This window comes from Martes martes, assembly GCF_963455335.1.
Source record: "Martes martes genome assembly, chromosome: 9".
NCBI classification, from domain to species: domain Eukaryota; kingdom Metazoa; phylum Chordata; class Mammalia; order Carnivora; family Mustelidae; genus Martes; species Martes martes.
The window spans coordinates 88,884,584-88,908,678 of NC_137896.1; the positions used below are offsets into that span (position 1 = coordinate 88,884,584).

Below are 24,095 nucleotides of genomic sequence, written 5' to 3' on the forward strand. Positions count from 1 at the left end.
GGTTGGGCAAGGAGAGGATACTTTCTTGTTCCACTTAAACACACCCGTACCATTCGAACTTTTGTCGTGAGTGTGTCCTTCAGGTCCTGGGTAATAACTTCACTAGAGTTTGAGGTCGAAATGGTGCTATATATCCACTTTGAAGGGATGCTGTGAGGTGCAAATGGGATTAGATCGTGTATATAAGGCACACACAGAGGTGACCCACAGATCTTCGAAAGGGGCGGGGGCCTCCGTAGAGAGTGATGCCCCTGACTTACCTCAGTGACAAAGAGTGTACGAGGATCGATGATGTCCAAGAAGTGCCTGAAGCGACCGTAGAAGGACGTCTGGAGAAGGGGGTGGGAGAGGAGAGGAAATCAGCTGCTGTAGACCATCCTCCAGCCCCCATGGACCACACCCCACAGCGTACCCTCATCCATGGGATCCCACTGCCCCCAGGACTCCCCATGTGATAAATGCCAATGAGGACTCACTTCTTGGTCACCCGAGGTCTGCTTTCCAAGGTCTGAAGTCTTTTTAAGGTCAACTCATAAAGACCATTAAGGTACTCGGTGACTGTCCTGGGGCCTCTTCAGTGTACCTCCTGTTTCCCTCCCTCTTCCCCCAGTTCTCTGAGGTCCTCTCCAAGCCTCCCACAGTTCCCCAGCACCAGTGAGCACACAGGTTGGAGAGGCATCTCCCAGGCTTCCCTGTGCACCACAGGCCTCCCTGCCTTGCTTTGGACCTCTCAAGTAGAGGGAGGGTCCCTCCCCAAGGTCCTGCTAGGGCTCCGCCCCCAGAGAAAGCTCCCCACAGGCAAAGCTCAAGGATGACCACACCCAGCTCACAGACCTCAAGCCCTCCTTTACCCCTAGCCCTGGAGCAGCTGTGAGGCTCAGGATGGGGGCTTGCTTGCCCTGGCCTCGCCCCAGAGCAGGGGCCCCAGAAAAGGAGGGCTTTGTGCAAAGCAGGCCACGGGCATTAGCCCACAATGAAAGGAAACCGAGCAACGAAAAACATTGCTACTGGGCCCTCTGCCCTGGGGAAAAAGCTGAGCTCAAGGGGGTGAGAAGATGCCAAGCTGGAGGACAAAGGGGAAGCTGCAAACACTGGGAGTTCATGCCTCACTTCACTCCGGGCTCTGCCCCAAATCCTCCCTAGAGCCCCACAGCTCTCCCAGCACCCTCCTCTGCATGGGGAAGGAAGCAGAAGCCTCCACACTCCCTCCCTCCCCTTGCTCATTAGGACACCAGACCCTACAGCCACCTTCTGCTTTCTCTTCCCAGTAATGACCCATTCCCTGAAAGTCCCCTGTGCATACCAGGCCCCATGCTGCCTCCACTCTCTGCTTGCTCTGACACCCCCCTGCACCCTCTCCACCCCCTCCTGCCACCCTCTTGAGGTATTGCCATTCACAAACCAGATCAAGCTTCAGTACTATTCCTTAACTCAAACAGTTGCTTCTCTAACCTCTTGTAACTCAAAGGGCCTAAACCATTACCCCACTTATACACAAAGTTCACACCGCCATCCTGGCAAAATTTCCCCTCTAAGTATTTAGCCTAAGGAAACAACCAGAGATGTTCAGAGGTGTGGCTAGAAGTACAGGCCGATGATGCTCACCGCTGCGTTATTTGTGAAGGTGGATGGTTCCGTAAATAATGGTCCACTCATATGACTGAACACCATGTAGCCATCTAAATTATATTTTCAGACATTTATGATATGAAAAAATGCTCGTGATTTCGTGAAATGCATACTAACAGGATAATTCCAACTTTTTTAAAAAAAAAACAAGGAGGTAAATAGAGCTAGATGGACAGTGAGTGGATAGCAAAGACACACAATGACATCCAGGCCCTGGTCTACCAGATCCAGCCGGGGGTCCTTACAGAAGTGGCTGATTCCAGGGCTGGGGAAGGGAAGTGACAAGCTGGAACCAGCTCATTTTGTTGGGCCAGAATGTGATGAAGCTGCCAGCCAACAAAATGGTGGGGACATGCTCAAAGGTCCAATGGGGGGGCAGATGGACATCATGTGCCTCTGGATATGACACGCTGAGAAATTCACGGTGTCACTCAAAGAGCATTCTGGAGGGACTGAAGCTAATCATGAGTAGACATGGGGCAAACCCAAATTGAGGGGCATTCCATAAAATGACCATCCTGTTCATCAAGTATGTCAATGTCATCAAGACAAAAACGGGAATGGGTCCGCATGAACGGAAGTCAAAGAAACAAGACAACTATAAGTAATCTGCGATTCTGGACTGTGTCAAGGCAAGATGCTCTCAAGGACGTTACTGGGACAACTGACAAACTTGGAATAGGGATCACAGTTTAATAAAAGTAGTTGAACCATGTTAGATTCCTGAATGTCCTAACTCTACTTCCTAGACACTGAATGTGCCTCTCCACCAATTCACATGTTAACCTAACACCCAAAGTGGTGGTATTTCAAGGTGGGGCCCTTTGGAAGCAGTTAGATGAGGACAGAGCCCTTACGAATGACATCAGTGCCATTGTGAGAGCCCCCGGAGGGCCCCTTGGCCCTTCTACCATGTGAGATCTCAGAAGACGGCTATCTATGAACAGTGAATCTTCCAGGCCCTTGAGCTTAGACAGTCTAGCCTCCTGAACTGGGAGAAGTTCATTTCTGTCGTTTATAAGCCGCTTAGTCCATGGTATTTTTGTTATACCCACCCGAGTGGATGAAGACAGCAATGTCAGAATGCCCTCGTTCTTATGATACACGAAAGTAGTCAGGGATCAATGGATATAACCCACTCTCAAAGGGCTGAGAAAAATTACATGTGTAAACACAGAGGGCAACAGTGCAATCTGGAAAGTGAATACTTTCATGTGAGTTCTTTTCTTTACAGACTGAAGATGTCCTTGATGATATCATGGATATTTGCTCTGTTTCTGGACTTTCTGATCACCTGTAGACAAAAAGAATAATAAAGGAAATGCAACAAGAATGTTAAAAACTGGTGGACCTAGGCCGAGGGTATACGAAAGTTCTCTTTATTCTTACTGCAACTTTTCTGTAAGATCAAAACTGTTTCAAAATAGAAAGTACAGGGGCACCTGGGTGGCTCAGGCAGTTGGGTCTCTGCCTTTGGCTTGGGTCATGGTTTCAGGGTCCTGGGATCAAGCCCGCATAGGGTTCCCTGCTCATTGGGAAGCCTGCCTCTCCCTCTGCACCTCCCCTACCTTGTACTCTTTCTCTCCTCTTCTCTCTCGAATAAATAAATAAAATCTTTTAAAAAAAAATAGAAAGTACAAAAATTTTTTTTAAGTTAGATGAAAATATATTAAAATGTTAACAGGGATTGACTCTGGGTAACAGGAATATGGATGATTCTTTCTTTCTAAAATGGAAAAAAGAGGGACACCTGGGTGGCTCAGTCGGTTAAGCCGCTGCCTTCGGCTCGGGTCATGATCCCAGGGTCCTGGGATCAAGTCCTGCATCAGGTTCCTTGCTCGGCAGGGAGCCTGCTCCTCTCTCTGCCTCTGCCTGCCACTCTGTCTGCTTGTGTGCTCTCTCTCTCTGACAAATAAATACATAAATAAATAAATAAAATCTTTAAAAAAAAGAACCAGCATTCTGTGTATATATAATATATAGAAGTAATAGTCTATTTTAAAAATACATACTTAATTTAAAATACTGTCTACTCTATTACTTGATTACAAGCTCCTGAAGGAGGTAGGCTGTTGGGTGTTCCTTCTGTAGCCTCATCCTCCCTGGATCCTAGTCTCCTGTCTCACACCTAGAAGGGGCTCCGGCCACATCCCTATGGCCCGGAGGCTGCCTGGAGGGGATGTAGCACAGGCTGGGCTTCCAAGGGAGACTTCCAAGGGAGCCTAGGACTTGAAAGGGACAACAGGGAGGCAGTTAGTGGCCCAAGTAGGGAAGAGAAGCAGCAGGGGCAGAGGGGAGGGCCTGGAAGGAGAACATCCAAAGTGAAGCAACCTCTTAAATATGGTCCAGTGGCGACTTCTAGTCTCTGACTGCCCTGTGGTCTGGCGCTGTCTTCATCCTGTCCTAGCCCTGCTGGCCCCCTGTGTCACTCTCCACCATGGCCACTGAGAGAGTGTCCTAGGTAAAACACTTTGCTCCATAGATATCCTCACTGCCTTCTGAGCTGGGCTCAGGGAACACCACAGTGAACAAGCGTTCGAGAAGCTGAGTCCATCAAGAAAGACAAGTAAACAAGTCACTACAAAATGCTGTGGTCAGACCTTAAATGAAGCATCATAAAGCACAGTGAGGACACAGATGACTTCTTCCTGGTGAGTCAAGGAGGCTTCCCGGAGGTGCTGGGATGGGTGGATGGATGAATTTACCAAGCAGAGAGGGATATCCACAAGGGCTCTGATGCGTGAAGGCTGGACTTGGAAACTGCATCAATGTCAGCCAAGAGGAGAGACTGAAGTATGATAGATGACATTTTAGAAAAAGAGGGCAAGGCCAAGAACAGATAGGGTCTGCCTGGAATGCTCTGATGTTTTAAAAAATAATAATAATTCCTATAGTGCCCGGGGAACAAGCTTTATTACTGTATTCATTCAGTCTATATGCATTAAATACCTACTGTGTGCCAATAGCTGAGCTGAGAAGTGTAAGGTGAACAAGGTAAAGATCCACCCCCAGCCCGAAACAATCTTATCACCTGGAAGAAAATTTCAAAAAATTGGGGCGCCTGGGTAGCTCACTGGGTTAAGCCTCTGTCTTCGGCTCAGGTCATGATCCCAGGGTCCTGGGATCGGGCCCCACATCAGGCTCTCTGCTCAGCAGGGAGCCTGCTTCCCCCTCTCTCTCTGCCTGCCTCTCTGCCTACTTGTGATCTCTCTCTGTCAAATAAATAAATAAAATCTTTTTTTTTAAAGAAAATTTCAAAAAATTAAAAGAAAAGCAACTTCACCAGACTTCTTTGGTTTTATTCATTCATTCACCAACGTGCTCCTGAGGACCTACTGTGTGCTTAGCACTGCACTGAGTCCTGGGGTATAGCAAGGGGCTGCCTGACCGGGAGAAGGAAGAAGAACAGAATGTGGATAATGCCTTGATTTCTAGTTAAATACTAAGGCCTATTAATTAGGACAGGGAAAACAAGAAACATATGACTTAGTGGAGGGAAGACCAAAGTTCTTTGCTGGTCATGTGAGTTTGAAATACTTAAAGGACCTTCTGGATTTAACATTGCAGTAAATACTGGAAGCAGAGACCTGAGATTCAAGAAAGGGGTTCTGAGTTGTAAATGCTAAGCACAGATGATAGTGTACTTTTCCGGTCAGCCTAAGACCGCCCCCCACCCTCCCGACCCAGGGACAAAGTTACATCTACTGACTCAGTGAGGGAGGCCATACAGCAGAGGAAGCTTGGGGCGCATCACCAGAGGGGAAAATTGAGTTGGGATTTTCTGGGCAAAGATGGAGGAAAATTTAAATGACATGGTGCTTTAATAGGCTCAAAGCAAAGCAAAGCAAAGAAAGGGGTCCATCTAGGTCTAGACTGAGAAATGGCCACAAGGTCTTGTTTCCTTAGAAACTATAAAATTAAGGTAAATCTGGAAGGTTGTGTCCAGAAATGGCTTATTTAAAGCACTGCACTTGGGTTAATCTCTGAGTCAAAGTGCCTTAGTCCCACCTCTCAAGAGGGGAATGTTTCATTCCTACAGATATTATTATTATTTTTTAAAGATTTTATTTATTTATTTGACAGAGAAACAGTGAGAGAGGGAACACAAGCATTGGGGATGGGAGAGGGAGAAACAGGCTCCCCACTGAGCAGGGTGCCCAATGCGAGGCTCGATCCCAGAACGCTGGGATCATGACCTGAGCTGAAGGCGGACACTTAATGACTGAGCCACCCAGGCGCCCCCCCCTACTAGTATTATTTTAAAAAGCAGAGTTTCTGGCTGCTTATGGTCTTAGAGAATGCTACTTCTCAGTGAGTATGGAGGAGATGTCACTCAAAGAAGTAAGTCACTGGGACAATTTACAGCTGCAGGGGGTCCTGGGGAGAACCACTAATTCTTTGTAGGGAGGGGGTTTCTCTATCTGTCATTCCAGACTGAAAAATGGCAAAGAAGCGTTTCACTTTCTCAGTCTGGGTTATTTTTATTTTCTCGAAAGTTTTAAGTGTACGGCCTTTTTTTTTCCCCTCCAAAATTCAGCCCCCATCTCTACCCAATCAGCCAGTGGATGTTTTTCCTTCTCTTTTACATCACCGGAAGAATGAGTCAGCCAAGTGATTCCTTCTCCTCCCCTTCACAAGAAAGGTGAATCAGCTCATTCTCAGCAGGACCTGCGGCACAAACATTCCCACCTCCATTGCCGCTGGGGAGAGCGGGCCTTGGGAGCAGCAGCCAAGGGCCAATGCCTATAAGAAACTGGCAGCCCTCCAATAAATACATACCTAACCAGACCTCTAAGTCACGACTCTTCTGGATCAAGAATAAAATAGGTACTGAACCTATAGCCCAAGGGCAGAAAGGCTGGGCGGGCTCAGTATCCCTCAGCCAGGCTGCACGAGGAGACACCCGGGCATCCCCAGATGAGGTCTTCTACCCAGGGACTCAAATTCTATTGGTTGGGGGGGGCTCCAGGCATCAGTGTCCATGGAAAACCCTGCCCCAGTGATTCTAACGTGCAGCAGGGACTGAGAACCACTGGACTAGAAGGTGTTGACCTTGTCCACGGCACAAACTAGCTCCAGGACCAGCCTCGGAAACAGTCACTGTCCAGCCTATAGGATGTAAATGATTAAAACACATAACTACCTGCTGGGCATTTTTCATTCTGGAACTGGAGTTCAGGCAAACTATTTAAGAAACCTCCCTACCATCCCCCAACTTTCAGCCCACACACAGCTCTCACCCTGGGAGTGAAGAGTACACTTTCCTGCTCCAGCCAGGAGCCCCATGCACCCCACCTGCTCTGCTGCCTCGGTTCATTCCCAAATTTCCCATGCACACACGAAGCACGCAAACACCCCCAGTTAGCTTCTCAGCTAAGTGACTCTCCCGAAGGAGCCAGGAAGTTTAAAAACAAAACAAAATGAAAAACAACTCATTTCTGGGTAGACTGAAACACAGATGGGAAGAAGCACGTGTGTTTGCTCCCTGTCCTCAGACCTGACTTGCCAAAAATGGTGTCTGGGCCCAAAGCAAGTTCAGGAGAGCAAATGAGCAGACAAGTAGGAAAGGGAGCACAGTTAGGTCACAGAGCTTCCCCAGGGGGTTTTCCTATTGTCTTCCACCCCTTTGTTAGACAATACGGGCAGTGGTTAAAAGCACGGACTTAGGGGCACTTGGCTGATACAGTTGGTTAATCACTGGACGCTTGGTTTCAGCTCAGGTTGTGAACTCAGGGTTGTGAGCGCAGAGTCTGTTTAAGATTCTCTCTTTCCCGGGGCGCCTGGGTGGCTCAGTGGGTTAAAGTCTCTGCCTTCGGCTCGGATCATGATCCCAGGGTCCTGGGATCGAGCCCCGAATCTGGCTCTCTGCTCAGCGGGGAGCCTGCTTCCCTTCCTCTCTCTCTGCCTGCCTCTCTGTCTACTTGTGATCTCTGTCAAATAAATGAATAAAATCTTTAAAAAAAAAAAAAAAGATTCTCTCTTTCCCTCTACTCTTCCCCATTCCTCCCTCCTATCCCTCTCTCTCAAATAAATAAATAAAATTTAAAAAACAAAACAAAACAAAGTATAGACTTAAAGTTTATAGGAAGCACAGGGGACAAAAGAACATGTTAAATAATACCACAGAACTGCCATCAGTCACATTCAGAATGAGGAAAACCCTACAAGACAAATAAGACAAGACAGTTTCTCCAACGAATAGAGGAAAAAAAGAGAGAAGGAGGACCAGAAGATTAGAAGAGACTTATCAGTCAAATATAATGTGTGGGGCTTCCGGGTTCCTGATTCAAACAAACCAATTATTTAAAAAATGATGAGACAGGCGTGCGTGGGTGGGTCAGATCATGATTTCCAGGTCCTGGGATTGAACCCCATGTCAGGCTCCCAGCTCAGCAGGGAGTCTGCTTCTCCTTCTCCCTCTGCCTCTCCCCCTGCTTGTGCTTTCTCTGTCTCTGTCTCTCTCTCAACTGAATAAATAAAATCTTAAAAAAAAAAAAAAAGATGTGACAATCATGGAAATGTGAATAGCTCGATGGACTGGATCTTGGTATTCCCCTCAAAGTCACATGTTGACTCTTAACGTCCCCAGTGTGAGGTGAAGTGATGGTATTAGGTTGTGGGGCCTTTGGTAGGTGCCCTCATGAGTGGGATTAGTGCCCTTATGAAAGAGACTCCAGAAAGATCCTTCCACTCTTCTGCCATGTGAGGCTCTAGCTAGAAGGTACAGTCTATGAATCGGAAAGCTGGCTTTCATCAGTTGCCAGCATCTTGATCTTGAACTTCCAGCTTCCAGAACTGTGAAAAGAAAATTTCTATTGTTCGTATGCTACCCCATCTGTGGTGTTTGTTAGAGCAGCCCAAACAGACTAAGACAAACTATGACTGATTTGATGATATTAAGGAATAATTATTTTAGGTGTATTAATGGTATTGTGGTTGTTAAAACAAATTTTAAAAACCCTCTGATACCATGTGAGAAAGAAGGCACATCACCTCTGTGATATTCTTCCCCCAAAATGCATAACCCCAGTCTAATCCAGTCTAACCATAACTGGACAAACCCAAACTGGGAGATACCCTACAAAATACCTGACCAGTACTCCTCAAAACCATCAAGGTCATCAAAAACAAGGAAAGTCTGAGAAGCTGTCACAGACCAGAAGAGGCTAAGGAGACATGACAACTAAATGAAATGTGGGATCACGGATGGGATCCTGAAACAGAAAAAGAACATTAGTATAAAAAATCAGGAAATCCAGTAAAGTCTGGAAGTATAGTTAATAGTAATGTTCCAACACCAGTTTCTTAGTTTTGACAACTGTACCAGGGTCATATGAAATGATACTATTAGGGGAAACAGGGTGAGGGTTATACAGAAATTCTGTTCTCTTTTTGTCTTCTGTAAGTCTAAAATTATTCTGAAGTAAAAAAAAATTTATTTTAAAAAAGTCCTTATTTTTGGGGCGCCTGGGTGGCTCAGTGGGTTAAAGCCTCTGCCTTCGGCTCAGTTCATGATCCCAGGGTCTTGGGATCGAGCCCTGCATCGGGCTCTCTGCTCAGCAGGGAGCCCGTTTCCTCCTCTCTCTGCCTGCCTCTCTGCCTACTTGTGATCTGTCTGTCAAATAAATAAATAAATAAATAATCTTAAAAAAAAAAAAGTCCTTATTTTTTAGAGATATCTACTAGCAGTTAAAATGAAATGATGGGCGGTCTGGGCCTTGCTTTAAAATAGTTCTTTGGTTGGAGGGTGCCTGGGTAGCTCAGTCAGTTGGGCATCTGCTTTAGGCTCAGGTCATGATCTCAGGTTCCTGGGATGGAGCCCCACATCAGGCGACCTGCTCAGGGCTCCCTGCTCAGTGGGGAATCTGCTTCTCCCTCTCCCTCTGCCCCTCCCCCCCGCCTGCGCTCTCTCAAATAAATAAATAAACTCTTTAAAAAAAATAAAAGAATTCATTGGTTGGGGTTGGGGGCATATATATGAAATGAGGCTGGTCTCACAGTAGCCATTGTTTGATCCTCAGTGACAGCTGGATCTTTCTTTGACAGCTATCTCCACTTCTGCATGTCTGTAAACCTTAATAAAACAAACAAGCAAGGATCCTAGAGAGAGACTGCCTCAGAAGTGTTAATCTGTCCGTGTGCTGCAGGTTTGTTACCTATCATATATGGAATGATTGTACCTGCCTCACAGAATTGTGAAAATTCAGTAAGTCAACATGCCAAAAGGCTGGAGAAATGCTTAGCTATTCTCATCATCTTATTGGAGGAAAGGTGGTCACAGATCAAAGCCCAGCAAGGCAAGTCATCTTTCTCCACCCTCTGACACGGCTCAACGTCCTTTCTCCCCCAGCCCTCCTGCATAGAGATTATTGAAGGACAGAAGGAAGAAGGGCTCTAGGGCAACACTAGCGAGTAAGGAAAGACCTCCACACCCAGTCTTGCAACAAGCCATGAGACTAGCAGGGGACGGAGGGTGGCGTCCCTGGCGTGGGCTCTGGGAGTTAGACCCTGGATTCAAGTGGCTGAAAGCAGCTAATGTGGTGGAAAGGAGGGCTGGCAGGGGAGGGGTTCTGATTTCAGAAAGTAGAGGTCAGCAGGGGCGGGCCATGCCGGTCTTTGGGGCCCTTCCAAAAGTGAGCTCCTTATCTCAGAAGCAGGGGAAGCCACTGGCGAAAGTTCAAGTGTGCGGTGGGGGTGGGCGTGGGGAAGGGGAGGGAGTCACCTGATCAGACCTGCATTGTTGAGACTGCCAAGGGGAAGAAGGAAGCGTTGGAAGAGGGCCAGAGGGAAGCAGGGAGAGCTGTTAGGCTTCCATAGTGGCTCAGGACGTAGATAATGGGAGCTTGATCTAGGATTCCAGCAGGGGAGGCCAGTGGGTTTGAGAGCTGTTTTAGGGAACACTGGGCCTCTGGCTGTGTTTGGAGGGTGAGGGTGAGAAAGGGAAGTACGCAGGGGATTTGCAGGTTTCTTGGGAGTCAACTGGGTAGCAGTTGGGCTGCCTGCACAGTGGGGAGTGGTGTGGGAGGAGCAGGAGGGGTGGGGGGGGTAGGGTGCAGAGAGAAGTTCCTTAACAGGGACAATCACCTCCACTGTGCTTTATGCAAGTCACTATGCTGGAGGAGGGGAGCTTCCAAAGCAAATACTGCAAACGCTTTCAGTGCCCTCAAGATCGGTGCCAAAAAAAGATCCACCAGCAATGGCTGAGTGGAGTAATCTCAAATGTGCGTTTATGGCTCCGGCGGTGATCACAGCAAAGGCCTCAGTCATTAAAGCCACTGGGAAGTCTTCAATAACTGTGCGTTGTGTGACTGAATGTCCCAAAACAGGTATCAGAAAAAAGACAACCCACAAACCTTTATTCAGCCATTATGATGTGTCTAGCCCCACCTTGGCGCAAGACAGAGACAAGGAAGGGCAGGATTAGCCCCCTCCCTCAAAAGATGCACACAAGGGTTGAGAACAGGTAACCACACGAGTGTTAGAGGAACACAGGACAGATCATCACTAAAGGCTGACCTAAAAGGATCCCACTTGGGGTGGCCAAAGAGGGGGGCAGGATTGAGTCGGTGACCTGGTCCCACCAGGGGGAATATCACACAGGAAGAAGGGAGTAAAGTGCTTCCAGAGAAGGGGGGCCTGCCTGATCCTGGAGGAGTGAGTAGAAGGTGGAGGGCGGGCTGGGAAAGGGGGACAGCCAATGAAGGGTCACGAGAGTCCAGGGAGAGGCGCCCCTAACCGTCTCGAAGTAGGGGGGCATCCTACACGGGCAGGAAGATGCCAGTCTTGCCTCGGACAACTACATGCTGAGATGGCTTATTTCTTTAAAGGAATTTAAAGTCTTAAAAGTGGGGACATTTTCTCACTCCGAAGGCTCAGGGGGACAGTTCCTTCATTATCAGCAAAGCTCGGTGCACCACTTTCCTGGCCCCAGTCCCTCTCCCACACAAGCAACACCACCAAGAAAAGAAAAACACAAAACACAAAACACCACCGCACCGACCTTTGCACAATTTCCTTTCTTCCTGCAAACTTCTGTCTGCCTCCGCTGCCCCCCACCCAAGGCAGGCCCGGTTCGCTTCAGCCGAGCCCCTTTGCCCTTTTCCTAATAAAGTCCACTTCCTCGGCGCTGGAGGCAGAGGAGGACCGAGGGTACGAGGCGGCCCGAGACGTGGGAACGGCCCCTCCAAGCCTTCAGCCCCGGCCGCACGTCCGGGCTGTGGGTTCGATCCCCGTCTGCGTGGCCGTGTCGGGGGTTCCCGAGTAAAAGGACCACTGTCACCGTGCTCCGAAGAGACCGACAGGGTCGGACAGAGGCAAGCTCTCGGCCGCGCCAGGGCCCGGACGTCAGAGACCCGCCTCGGAGGTCGCACGGGAGGAGCGGGCTGAGGCGGGCTGCCGGGGACGCGGACTCTCGCTACAGCCCGCGGCCCCAGGTGATGACACAGCGTTTCCTCCGCACCCCGGCTCTCCCCGCATGTCCTCGTTCCATCCCCGGCAGGGCACCAGCCGGCCGACTCGCTGCGTCAGCGGATCCCCCGCTGGAAAGGACCGGGGTCGCCGGGGCCGCGGGGACCGCTCGGCTCGTGGCCCTAAACCATCGTGCCCTGCGGACCTGGCTTGGGGGTGGAGGGCTGGGAGTATGACCGCGGGGTGCGGACGCTGCCCGGGAGCTCCGCCAGCAGCTCGCAAAGAATGTCAGTCCCCACCCACGGAAAGTTAGAAGGCATCTCCGCCACGCCAACTTATCATCCAGAGCCGGAGTCGAACTTTCCGCCGGGAGCGGCTGGCTGCACAGCCCAAAGCGACCCTGCAGAAGCAGATCGGACCCGGACGCCCCAGATCCCGGGCCGCGACCGGCAGCGACCAATCACAGAGCGCCTCGGGCGGGAAAGGCTGGAGGGCGCGGGCTGCTGAAGAGTGACGGCACCGGCGGCCAATAGGGAGCTAAGGTGGGAGTCCTCGCCCATCCTGCTCACCAATGGGAAAGGGATGGCTGGGGCCGAGGTCCCCGAGGCAATAGCTGCAGGCTCCCCGGTGGCCGCGGGTCGGAGACCCTAGGACTAAAGGGAATTGGGGAGAGGAGTTGGCTCGCCCTCCCTGGGCCACCCGCCGACCCTCAGACCATAGCCCGGTCCTCACCTGCTGAAAGCGGGGTTTGCCCAGCTGGAAAGGAGGTGCATCGGTCGAGGTGTTAGCGGCACTAGCCGCCGCCGCCGATGCTGTGGTCGCTGTATCCGCCATGGCCACTGACGCCTGCAATCTCCGGCCCTTTTAAAATGTCCCTCCTCGGCCCCCGCCACAGCTGCTTCTCCCGATTGGCCATAAGCAACCGCAGCGAGCCGGAGGCGCAAGGGGTTGTGGGGAGCGTAGTTTTTCTCGTCACGAGGGTTAACAATTCTAGACTGCGGAGAGTTGCACCGACTCAGACCCAGTCTCGGTTCCTGCTGCCAGATCTGCAGGGCTCGGCAGCGTGGGGAGAGTCTGCGTGTACGACTCTAAGGTTCCGACAGAGGGCCACGGGGCTGCCCCTCGCCGGTTACCTGCCCCTAGAAGTTTAGTTACTGCGGAGGGCATCGCTCCTGGGACGCTAGCCCAGAAGTGCCCTACTCAAGCGGGTCCAACCGGGGACCAGATGGGCAAGGATTCCAGGATGTGTAGGGTTAATCCCGGAAAGCTTTCTGCAAGGACTTGCACTGCGGAATCTTCACGCAGTTCCTTCTGTGGCTACCTTGCCCCCTCCCCTTGTGCTCTCCAGCCATCCTGACACCCAGAGCATGCTGGGCGCTTCCCGCCCCTGACCCTTGAACATTCTGAACCCAGAGAACTCCGTAACTTTTTATCTTTGCCTGACTCTGGCTCTCCTGACCTCAGCCTACACATTGCATTTCCTGATCCATCGCCCTACTTCCCCATAATCCACTTCTGCTCCTATAGTACCCAGCACTTTTTTGCAGCCTGGGTACTTACAGTTACTTATGGTTCTGCGTATGTGTTTCCTACTGTAAGGTCCACAGGACAGGAGGTGTTCTACCGCTGAGTCCTCAGTGCCAGGCTTGGCAGGGCTTGCAGCAAGGACTCAAATTATTTGCTGACTGTGTGAGTTAAACAGTGGGAGCTTCAGAGCCTGGGCAGGTTCCACTTTCTTTGCCCAACTAAGGAAGATCCCTCCCCAGTCTAATTCCCAAGCAGGAGAGAATTGGGAGCAGGGAGTGGGGTTCAGTAGTGTCTATTAAGCACTACAAGCACTTTAGGTAAGAGAGAGCAGCGCATACACAGGGCAAGAAACCAGCGAGGATGATAATAAACCCACTTGTGTAGTACAGAGTAGAAGATTCCTAGCTGAATTAGCTGGTCAGTGAGCCAGGCTGGGGGGAGGGGAGGAAAGCTGTCTGTTTCACCCAAGAGGACAGTAGAAATAATTCTGACCTTAGGGAATCCCACTTTAGGTCTCCTTCGTCTCATGGTGAGGTGGTGAGGTGCAGCATTGGCTTGTGCCTGCCCATGTCTTTCTGGGCAATGCATGATCTAGAGCAGTCAGTTCCTCATCTGTCAACAAGAACCATGAGAAACAGACTATTCCTAAAGCCAGAGAGAGGTGCTAACTAGCCATGAAGAATCATTTGTATCTTGGATTTGTATCTTTCCCAGCCAGACTAAGCGGTCTCAGAATAAGAATCAGGTCTTTTACCCTCTGTATTCTCCCACAGTACTCAAGGAATGTAGGTCTCTTGGCAAAGACAAGACTGAGTCCAGGCCACTGGGCAATGCTGTGCTGCCCCTAGTGTTAGTACAGAGGCAGTGACACTCCAAAACCCCATCACCTGCCTTCTCCCCCAGAAAGCCTCCTTTTCATACATTTATCAAAACAGGAACACCATTGAGCCACCTGCAGTATGGGAACTTTTTATTCTTCATAAAGTGCTCAAAACATGAAGAACAAGCTCTTTATAAACAGGAGTTACAACTAGGAAGACAAACAGCAAAGCAGAACTGTGCCTGCTCTGTGCCCACTGTGCCCACGCCGCCTGCAACTCTCCAAGTTGTGGCCAGGAGCAGCAACGTCCGACAAGAACCTTGGGCTTCAACTCACAACTCTCCTGAAGACATCCTTGCTCTGGGCATTTTGGAGGGCCATGGTCAAGGACCAGCAGAAGATCAGAGTCAGGGCTGATAATGAGTAGAGCCCAGAAGAATATGTAGTAGAAGAGGTCTCCCCTTCCCCTAGAAGAGATACCTACCCAACTCCCAATGACCCCCAAAAACATGACCCAAGACCTGCACACCTGTGGACACTTTCTCAGCTTTGATGAGTGATCCTTAGGGTAGGTAACATTACAGGGACTTTCCCTTCATGTGTGTGTGTGGGGGGGTCCTCTGCTTCATCCTGGCAGAAGACATCACCCATAGTGCACATTTCCTTCCAAGGCTTTCAGAGAGATCCCATAGGCCCTCTCAGGAAGAAAAGGAGGTCCCAGAGGAGCTCTTGCCTCCTTGCTGGGTCAACAGTATCCTCCTTCAGCACCTCCTCACCCCGAAAGCTTTGCTCAAACAGGGTACCCCAAGTCACTAAAGGTTCCCTGCAGATGCCATGGGAAGCCTGCCATATTTTCTGCAAGCAAACCAGGGGCTGGGCCAAAGGACAGACACTTCATTTCAAAGTGCACTGCAGCCAAGCCAGGCAAGGCCACGGGCAGAAGGGACAGGCTGGGAGAGCAGCTAGCAGATGACAGGAGGGCAATGAAGGCTTTTTCCTAAGTATAGGCAGAATGGGACCTCCTACTTCCAGAATGTAGTTGTTATCCCAGGAACCTGCTCAGCTGGGGTTGAGGGACGAAGAGAAGGTGGCAGGAACATTAAAGGAGCAGTGGCAGCTTCGCCAGACCCTTAACTGAAATTAACCCTAGAGGAGGGGCACAGGGCACAGCAAGGCTGACCCATCCTCCTTTCCCATACCCAGGGCCTGACAGATCCGGCCCCATGTGCTCAAGAGGGAGGGAGGGGGACAGCAAACAGAGAAAGAGAGAGAGAGGTCTACATCCAGAGGCTCTTGACCCCACCCACAAAAGGCACATTTTAATTGGTTTCCAAAAGTTCAAACCCCGCAGCAGCACAGAGTTTTGGCATCTGGACAGGCAACAAAAACAAACATGGAGGCTTGATCCCCAAACATAAGCAGCCGAAAGCCCCGAGGCCTGCGGAGGGGCCCACAGCCCCGAGGTGTGCGAGGAGTGTTCTCCCCACCCTTTCCCCAACTTTCCACGGGTTCACATGAGAGACGCTCAATGGGAAGAGCAGAGGAGGAGGGCGGCGGGCGCCTGGAGAATCCACATCTCCATCTCCCCTTCGTCCACATGGCCCTCGCTCTGCCAACTGCTGGAAACACACAGAATCGGGACACAGCAGAGACGAGACCAAATCAAGCTCCTTGCTCTCAAGGGAACAGACACGAGGCTCCAGTTACCTAGAACTGCAAACTGGGCAGCCTGGTTCCTGCCACAGCCCCAGTAATGCTAGGAGCCCTCTAGGGGCTGGAGACAGACGACGACAGGGACAAGGGTTTAGCCTTAGATGAAATGACTGTTGTTGTGGGGTAATAAAGTGCATCCCAGATGCCACATCAAATTGTTGTTCACCCTGGCTCTGACTTGAGGGCTGAATTCTTTGTTCCAATTCCCTGGAGCCCCCCAAACTAAGGGACATGAAAATATGCAGGTGGGAAAGACCCACGGAGGGTTCCCAAAGACATACGAATTGTACATGGAACCTGATGCCTGCAATGGGAGTCCTGAGGGCCCCTCTTCCAGCAACCCCCACAGAGGCAGGAGGTAGGGGGAGCAAGGAGTGACAATGGAGGACAGACAGCAGCCTGCCCGGGTGAGAGTGAGTTCAGTGGGAGGGAGGACAGCGCAGGCCCGGTTTGGGCAGTGGGCCCACGTGACCCTCCCAGGGGCAGGGGTGGGGAGGGCTACTTGGGGGGGTCGGGGGGGATCTGCAGCAGTGTGGGTGAGGTCTCCATGATCCGCACCAGCAGCCGGTCAATGTAGCTCTCCAGCTCCTGCACGTGCTCGTCCCGCTGGCTCAGCTCCCGCTCCCGCTGCAGGAGCAGGCCGATGAGCTCGTCGTGGGTCAGGTGGTAGTACTTGGCAGACTGGTCCAGCACACCTGAGTCCTGAGGCCGGGGAGGACAGTGAGCAGGGCGGCCTCAGGCCTACCTGCCCACCCACCCACCAATAACCAGGTTTCATCCCTATAGGCCCCAGAGCGGCCTCTGTCTCCAATGCAAGAGACCACCTAACTGGCTTCAGGGCCCTGGCGTGGGGGACTGGGCCTGTTCTTCCCTCCACCCTGCCCAGCACGCAGCTCCTGACCTTGGGCCGCCTGGCCGCTCTCCACCGCACCACATGCCTGGCATCCTGTTGGGCCTCACCTTCAGCCTCTTGGTGTCCACAGACTGGCCCACGTGGGGGGCTGGAGCCACAGGCTGAATGCCACCGGATGTGACCGTCTTGAGCTTCTCCAGCCCGCTGCTCAGAGCTGTACTCAGACTGGAGCGGGGCTGCTTCCTGTCTGGGCTGCCCTCCACGGGAGCAGCACTGAGCGGCTTCACGGGGTGGGGACTGTGGAGACAGAAAGGAGAGGCATTATGGGGAGGGGGGAGCAGCATAACGGAAACAGGGGTTGGGGGGGCGCACCAGCACTTGGCGGCAGCTGCCCCGCACCACAAGGCCTCAGGGCAGCTGCCACCAGTGCTCCTCAGCAGGCCTTCCTCCCTCCTCCCTCACTGATCTCCTCACTCCTCTCCGTTTTACTCCCTCAGGCCTGCCTCCCTCACAGGAGCAGCAAAGCCCAGCCCACGACCTTCCTAGCCCCTCCAGCCAGTCTCTACCAGGACCACCCCCTCTGCTTCCCACCCTCTGCCACACTGTAACCTTTCTCTAGGGGACTGACCAACCCTTCTAGGGTCCCCATTTTCCCACGACTGGGGACTCACAGGCTGTGGGGCTTTCAGTGCTAAAACCTGGAAAGACTTGGGCAAACTGGGACACTTTGCTGTTGTCTCTAAACTGTTTTTTTCCCATCAGCGTTGACAATGGCCTGAGAAAGACACCTGGCTATCTGCCCTCAGTCATGCCCCAGCTCCCCTTCCTCTTCACCCAGCCCCACCAGAGCACGCAGACTGCATTGTCTCTAGAAGTTCTTACCTTTCGTTGATCCCTCAACCCATCAGAATGGGGACCTTGGCCCCGCCAGCCCAGCACAAGTGCTCCTGCCGAGCCCACCAACACCTCAGCTCTCCACTCACTGACCTCTCTGTGGACTTGACTCCTGGACCACTCCTTGCTTTGGCCTGCTCTCCCTCATTTCCCACCAAGACCTCCATCTGGTTTTCTGACTTCTCGCAGTCTCTTCTCAGTCTTAACTGCTAGCCTGCCCTTGGATTTCTCCCTTTCCCACCTTGGCCCCCACCGCCCCTGATGTCATCCCCAGCCTGGACCTCAGCCCTGAGCTCTAGGCCCACACAGAGTTGGAGGCTGGCTGGCTCCACTCTGGGTCCAGCTTGGGCACACTGCACTGGCCTCTACACCTATCCTCTCCTGCATCCCACCCTCCCAGCAGCATATGGCTCCAGCCAGACCCTCGAGAATCCCTGATTCCTGGGCCTCAGCTCCAAGGCTAACAAACATTGAACCTGCTGCCTCTCACCTTCTCTAGCACTGGCCCCTTCGCTCCCCGTCAGTGCTGGCTACACTGCCTTCGGTTACACCTGCTGCCACTCATCTCCTCGGAGGGAGTCTTGCCCACCTCCAACCACTGCTCTATTCTAATGGGATGGTGATCTCAGCTTCTTCGATGTTCAAACAGCCTCTACTGGCTCCCTACCAGGTAAGAAAACACAGTCTCTAATAGAATCAGGCTCTGCCCTTTCTTTCTGGGCTTCCACTCCACACTCTGCCGCAAACCAGGAAAAGCGCTCTTTCTCACCTTCAGGCAGTCTCTCTGCACAACACTTGCCCTTCGCCTGCTGGCCGGCTAACTCCTCTTGTGTTTCAAAGCCATGCAAGACCACTTCCTCTAGGAAACTTTCCTGATTCCCCTAAGCTGACTACAGGGACCCCGCTCTGGTATCCCTCAGCACCCCAGACCTGTGACAGGTATGCAAACTGCTAGCACCGGACCCCAAATCAATTAACCTTTCCCCAAGGGGCCTCTTAAAATCTATGGTCAATTCACAGAGCTTTTGGACTATTTAGAAGTAGGAAGCAAAATGATTTAGCCCAAGGCCCCGGACTCCGTCAGAAGAGGGACAGCCCAGACCCAGAGAAGCCAGTTCTGTTACTCAGGATAGGGCCATGGATTCCTGGGACGAGTGGCAGATAGGCCAGGCGGGGGGCTGACAACAGGGAAACCAATGTCTTTCCTCCCACCTAGGAGTCTGCATTAGGGACAGGAGCTTAAAAGCTGTCTCCTGTGACCCACAGACTGTGCCCCGGGAGGGAAGGAACAGCCGGGTGGCATACGGAATTGCCAGGGCTCTCAATCGGATTGGCCCCACACATCGGAGGGATCCTGGACCCCAGAGCTCTCAAGACCATTTCCTCCTCTGAGAAATGGGGACGGCTCTATTTGGCCCATCTACTTGAGGATGAAGGGACATGCTGAATTCAGACATGAAACCCACTGTAAAGGGAATGAAGCTTCCCAAAGGTAGTTAGTATAATCAGAAGTGAGACTAGAATACAGCAGGGCCAGCTAAGGGTGCTCTCATCACTGGAAGGACGCCGTGACTACCTCCTCTCCCCAACTCTGGGGACGGCTTCATTACCTGCCACTGGCACAGCAGCCCAGGGTAGCCCAGACTCCTTCCCTCCCACTTCTCATGTATCAGCAGGGGCCCCCTCAGCCAGCTCCTCATGGGTGCCTGTCTGTCTCCCTCACTGGATTGGGAACTGTCCAGGCATACCATGGGGACAGCGTCCCTCATGCCTATGCAGTGTCTGACACAGCGTGGAGGTGCAGTGAACTGGGGTGACTACATGTATGAGCTGGCAGCCAGGGGCTCCGGTCCAGGACCCCCACCCTGCCCTGCTCAGCAGAAAAAGCAGCCGCCTCTGCTCCCCCCACTTCTTCAGTCAGGGCTTCTAGGGTACTAGCCTCCTTCTGGACTTCACTGCCCCCATCAACTCCAAGCGACCTATGTCTCCTGACCTCAGCTCTGGTCATCCCGCACCAATCAAAGTGGGGAGGTCACAGCCTCATCATTCTTCTTAAACAAACCAATGCCACAGTGACCACAATCACAGAGGCAATCTAGAGGCCACCCAGCCCCGTCTTAGGCACCTCGGGACCACTCCCTGAAAAGGCACAGACGCAAGCCAATGAGGCACCTGATGGGGCTACAGACCACTTCTTCTGGGGGCAGGGGCGTGGTCATTTCATTTTTTCTTTTTGTCCTCTAAACAGCTCTTGGGCTTTCTCTCCAACAGAGCTCGGTACCGGTCCCTCCTCTGGCTCTCTGCCTCCCACAGCCCACTTTCCTGTGGCCCCCATCTGACAAGCGTCTCTGCCCCCCGCACCCAGCGCCCCTCGTAGTTGAGGGCCTGAGCTCTTCTCCCCCTTCCCCTGCCAGCCCACACTGGCTCTGCCCACTCCGTTCCTCACTCCCTGCACCTCAGACTTTGCGGGGCGCTCTGCTTGTCCAAGGACCTCGAGAGGAGACAGCTTCCAAGCCAGTCTCACTGAAGGGCTCCATTCTTCAAAGCCTCGCCTCTCCTGCCTTTCAGGGAAGAAATGCTCCATCTGTCCCTGGAAGGGCTGAGGCTGGAATGTGAACACCTTGGCCCCTGGGCTGCTTCGCCCCCTTTTCCCACCTTCTCCTGCAGAGTCTTCTCAGGGTGACAGCTCACCTGGCGCTGGACTGTGGCTCCTCAGCTGGTCGTGTCTCCAAGGGCAGAAGCACAAGCGGGGAGGCTGGGGTGGTTGCAGCGTGGTCTTCCCCGGGTGGGGCAGGGGAGCCCCCGGGGGAGGAGGCTGGCTCCCCAAGGGTTGGGGAGGAAGAAGTCAGGGGCTGAGCTCCAGGCAGAGGGGAACATGGAGGGCTGGGCCCTCCATGATGGTGGCCGGCCCAGGGCGGGAGAGGGGGTGGTGGAAAAGCAGGCTCTGGGGGAGTGGGCAGCTCTTCTGGACCAGAGAGGATGGAAGGTTCCCTGGACCCTGGAGGGGATATGGACGGGAGACTGGGGGGGTCTTGGCTCCCCTGAGAAAAGAAGGGGTTCAAGGCGTCCTCCTCTGATGCCCAGAGGTCAGTGTGTTGGGAGCTATCTAGCAGGGGTCCAAGCCCCTCTTCTACTGGTCCCTGCCTCTGGGCCTCAGGACCCTCAGGGCTTTCTCCTTTCTCTGGAGCCCCCCAGATCTGCGGACTCTGAGGAGTCACGCTCTCTGAGTAACAGGGTACAGGGGTGGGACCCTCAGGGCAGCTGGTGGGCGGGGATAAGGGCGGCTGAGGCACGGGAGGGCTGGCACCCTCCGCTATATCTTTCAGGCCTGGCCCACCCGGCAGGGTTCCGGAAGAATGGCTGTCAGACTCTGCCCCCGGTGTCTGGCCCTCCTCCTTGGCCTCCTGTGGACCAGCAACCAGTGGACTTGGAAGGCTGTCTTCTCCTCCTGTCTCTGCCCCCCCGCTTCTCAGCCCCTCTGCAGCAGCTGCCGCCGCTGCCACCTCCTCCTCCTTCTCCTGGGAATCTGAAGGCGTGAAGAGGCGTGGTGGCTTGGGAGGTGGCCTGCCGTGCTGCGGCCCCCGGTCTGACACCTGCTCAGGTTTGTGCTCCGGCTCCAGCTCCCGGGGGACAGGCCCCTCACTCCCCCCAGGGCTCACAGGTTCTGGTGACTCTGGCTGCATCTGCTCATCAGACTCTCCCCGCAGGACTGGTGAGGACGTCTCAGCTACAGGAGAGATGGTGACCACATCCCAGGGCCATGAATCGTCGGTATTGAGCTCGTGCGAAAGCTGGCCTTCGCCTCGGGAGGCCGCCTCCTGGACCTCAGGGGCGTCGTCGGGACCAGGCAGCCTTTCCCACACACTGATCACTTCAGGGGAGCTAAACAGAGACGTCGCACTGTCTGCCGGACTCTGCCCTGCATCCCCTCCGGGGGCTGGCAGCTCCCTGTCTGCTTCGGAGTCTGCGGCTCTTGGCTGCAGCTGGGCTGACGAAGAGGGCAGGCCGGCCCCAGCTGGCCCCAGGGGCCCCAGCTCAGCCACACTGCTGCTCCGGCGGTCCAGTCCCAAGTCCAGAGGAAGCCTGGGTTCCAGCCACACGCTGCTCCCACCTCTTCCTCCTCCCCCAGGGGCCCCCCGGGGCTCGGCGGCCTTCACTGTCATGGCCCCACGGCCTCGCTCCTGCGGCCCAGTCACCTCCAGCCCCACTCCTCCTGCAGGGGCCAGGATCTTGCTCCTGGCCTCTGGACGCAGCCTGCTTGCGGCAAAGACGTTGAAGGTGTCGTCCCACTCAGGCGGGGCTTTCCCAGGGGAGGCCAGGGGGGTGGGGCTGGGCCTCGAGGCACTGGGGAGAGAGGGAGCAGGTGAAGGACAGTTTAGTGCTATGTCGGCTAGGAGCTCCTCGAAGAAAGGGTTGCTCTGCATGGAGGTGAGGAACGGGTTGGTGAGACCCGAGAATCCAGATGGGGTGGCTTCGGGGGCGGCGGAGGCGGCAGCGGCAGCAGCAGCAGGGGAGGCGGCTGCAAAAAGGTTAGTGCTTAGCATGGGAGCAGCGGTGGGAGCAGGAGTGGGGAGGGCCGGAGCACAGGGGGAGCAGGGGAGGTGGTGAGGAAGAGCAGCTGGGTCAGGTTCTACCTGAGGAGACACGTCCAGGCTGTGGAGGGAGACAAAACCGTGAGCCTCCTGGTTAATGCCAAGACCGGAACCGGCCTTGCTGAACACCCCTCGCCTGCCCACCACCCCCACACCTGCCTCGGGCCGGGTACCGCACGCCACACCCACATGGGCTGGGTTCAGGCCGGTGTGCCAGGGGACAAAGGGAAGTCCCCAACACATAATATGATTAGGGGCTGCCCAAGGAGGGAGACGCTGGGCAGAGCTCATGTAATCCCATGTCCAGGCAGGATCCCAGCCTCCACCAAAGGTTCTTCAGGGGCCCAGAGGCTGAAGAGTCTTGTCAACACCAGACTTACACCCCCAGAACCAATCAGGTGTCTTACAGCCCCTCAAGGACAGAGAGGAAAGAAATACTAGCTGTGTGAAGAGGATAAAGAGGCCAGAGAAAGGCCAGGCCTCGAGATCTGGCTGGGCAAAGCCAGCACAAATGGAAGCCCGCAGGGTCCCTGGGATTCTGGCGGCTGGAACAGATGGGTTCTACTGACCTCTTGCAGAAACAGGAGGTAATGATGGGGCAGGCATCGGACAGACAAAGCGTCCATCAAAAGAACCCGCCTCTCCTGTTTCTTGGAGGGGTACCGTCACCTGCCCAGATGGACGGCAAGACCCTGCTGAGGCTAGCTCCTGCCAGGTGCCCACCTGAGGGTGCCCCTCCCCAAGAGCACCCATGGGCCAGCCTTGAAAGTAGCCCCGCTCTGGCTGGAATGTAGCAGCAGCAGCGACTCTGGAGGTCACCCGGGCCTCTTGGGGTCTTCTCCACACAGACAGACCACTAGCTCCCCTGGGAAAACCATTCCATGGCAGTGGCCCTACACTCCCACAGATGCTGGAGAACACTGGCTGGCCTGTGGGGGAAGGAGAACGGCCCTGCACTTGCACCTCGCCCATGGTGCACGGCTGACTCATGCACAGGAACAGACTCAGAAACCAGAGCTCTCGGCTTCCTGGGGACAACCCCAGCAGACAGAAAACCAAGAAGACAGTGCATGCCCCAGTTTTAGCACTGACAGTGGTTGGCAGCTGCCTCGTGGCTGAACCCACCTGTCAGGCCCAGACCTGGGTGGCCTCTCCTACTGCCTGCTTCCCATCTTCCAGCTCCCATTCTAAGCCCCAAGACCCCCATCCCTTGATCCCTGCCCAAGTGAACATCCCGGGGACTCCTACACCTCCATCTTCTCCACTCAAGCTGCTGCTTCTCACGGGGAAACACTGGGGGGCAAGTCCGGGGGTGGCAGAAGCCAGGCTTTACCAGCCAGCCGGTGAGGCATGCAGGCTGGGGTCGGGGGGGCACCTATGGAAGGAGGCCAGGAATTCTGGAGCTCCCCAGGATTCTTCTGGGAACCGGGGCCCAGACAGAGCAGGCTGCACACAGAGCTGGGCAGAGTCTGGGCCGGCTTGTCTACAAACGCTGGGGGGCAGACAACGGGAAGGACTCCAGCAAAGGTGGGCTTCCCAAGACAATCTGGGAGTCTGGGATTCTCACCTCACAGGCAGGGCACAGCCGGGTCCCAAACCCTGGCTTTCTCTGAAGAATCCAGCTTCCAGAGACTCTCCTGACTCTTTTGGCCTATAATTC

The 24,095-nt window shown here is 53.6% G+C and overlaps 2 protein-coding genes across 6 annotated transcripts in view; both read right to left on the minus strand.

Moving 5' to 3' along the window:
* SFXN5 (sideroflexin 5) overlaps nt 1–12,886 on the minus strand; it is a gene marked incomplete at its 3' end in the record, with an annotated part of 113,184 nt that extends 100,298 nt beyond the window's left edge. For 2 of the 4 annotated variants that reach the window (XM_080814843.1, XM_080814846.1), the window contains exons 1-2: nt 12,769–12,886; nt 261–329 (exon numbers count right to left, since the gene is read on the minus strand). In XM_080814843.1, coding sequence (XP_080670969.1) covers nt 261–329; nt 12,769–12,870 — 171 coding nt within the window. In that variant the 5' untranslated portion in view covers nt 12,871–12,886. Of the gene's footprint in view, nt 1–260; nt 330–1,605; nt 1,680–2,684; nt 2,884–12,768 lie in introns of those variants that run through there. The other 2 variants (XM_080814844.1, XM_080814845.1) reach the window with 2 other exon arrangements.
* A 1,631-nt stretch (nt 12,887–14,517) lies between these two features.
* RAB11FIP5 (RAB11 family interacting protein 5) overlaps nt 14,518–24,095 on the minus strand; it is a gene marked incomplete at its 5' end in the record, with an annotated part of 36,193 nt that continues 26,615 nt past the window's right edge. The window contains 3 exons of one of the 2 annotated variants that reach the window (XM_080814023.1): nt 14,518–16,798; nt 17,057–17,246; nt 20,535–22,496. In XM_080814023.1, coding sequence (XP_080670149.1) covers nt 16,595–16,798; nt 17,057–17,246; nt 20,535–22,496 — 2,356 coding nt within the window. In that variant the 3' untranslated portion in view covers nt 14,518–16,594. The remainder of the gene's footprint in view (nt 16,799–17,056; nt 17,247–20,534; nt 22,497–24,095) is intronic. The other variant, XM_080814024.1, reaches the window with a different exon arrangement.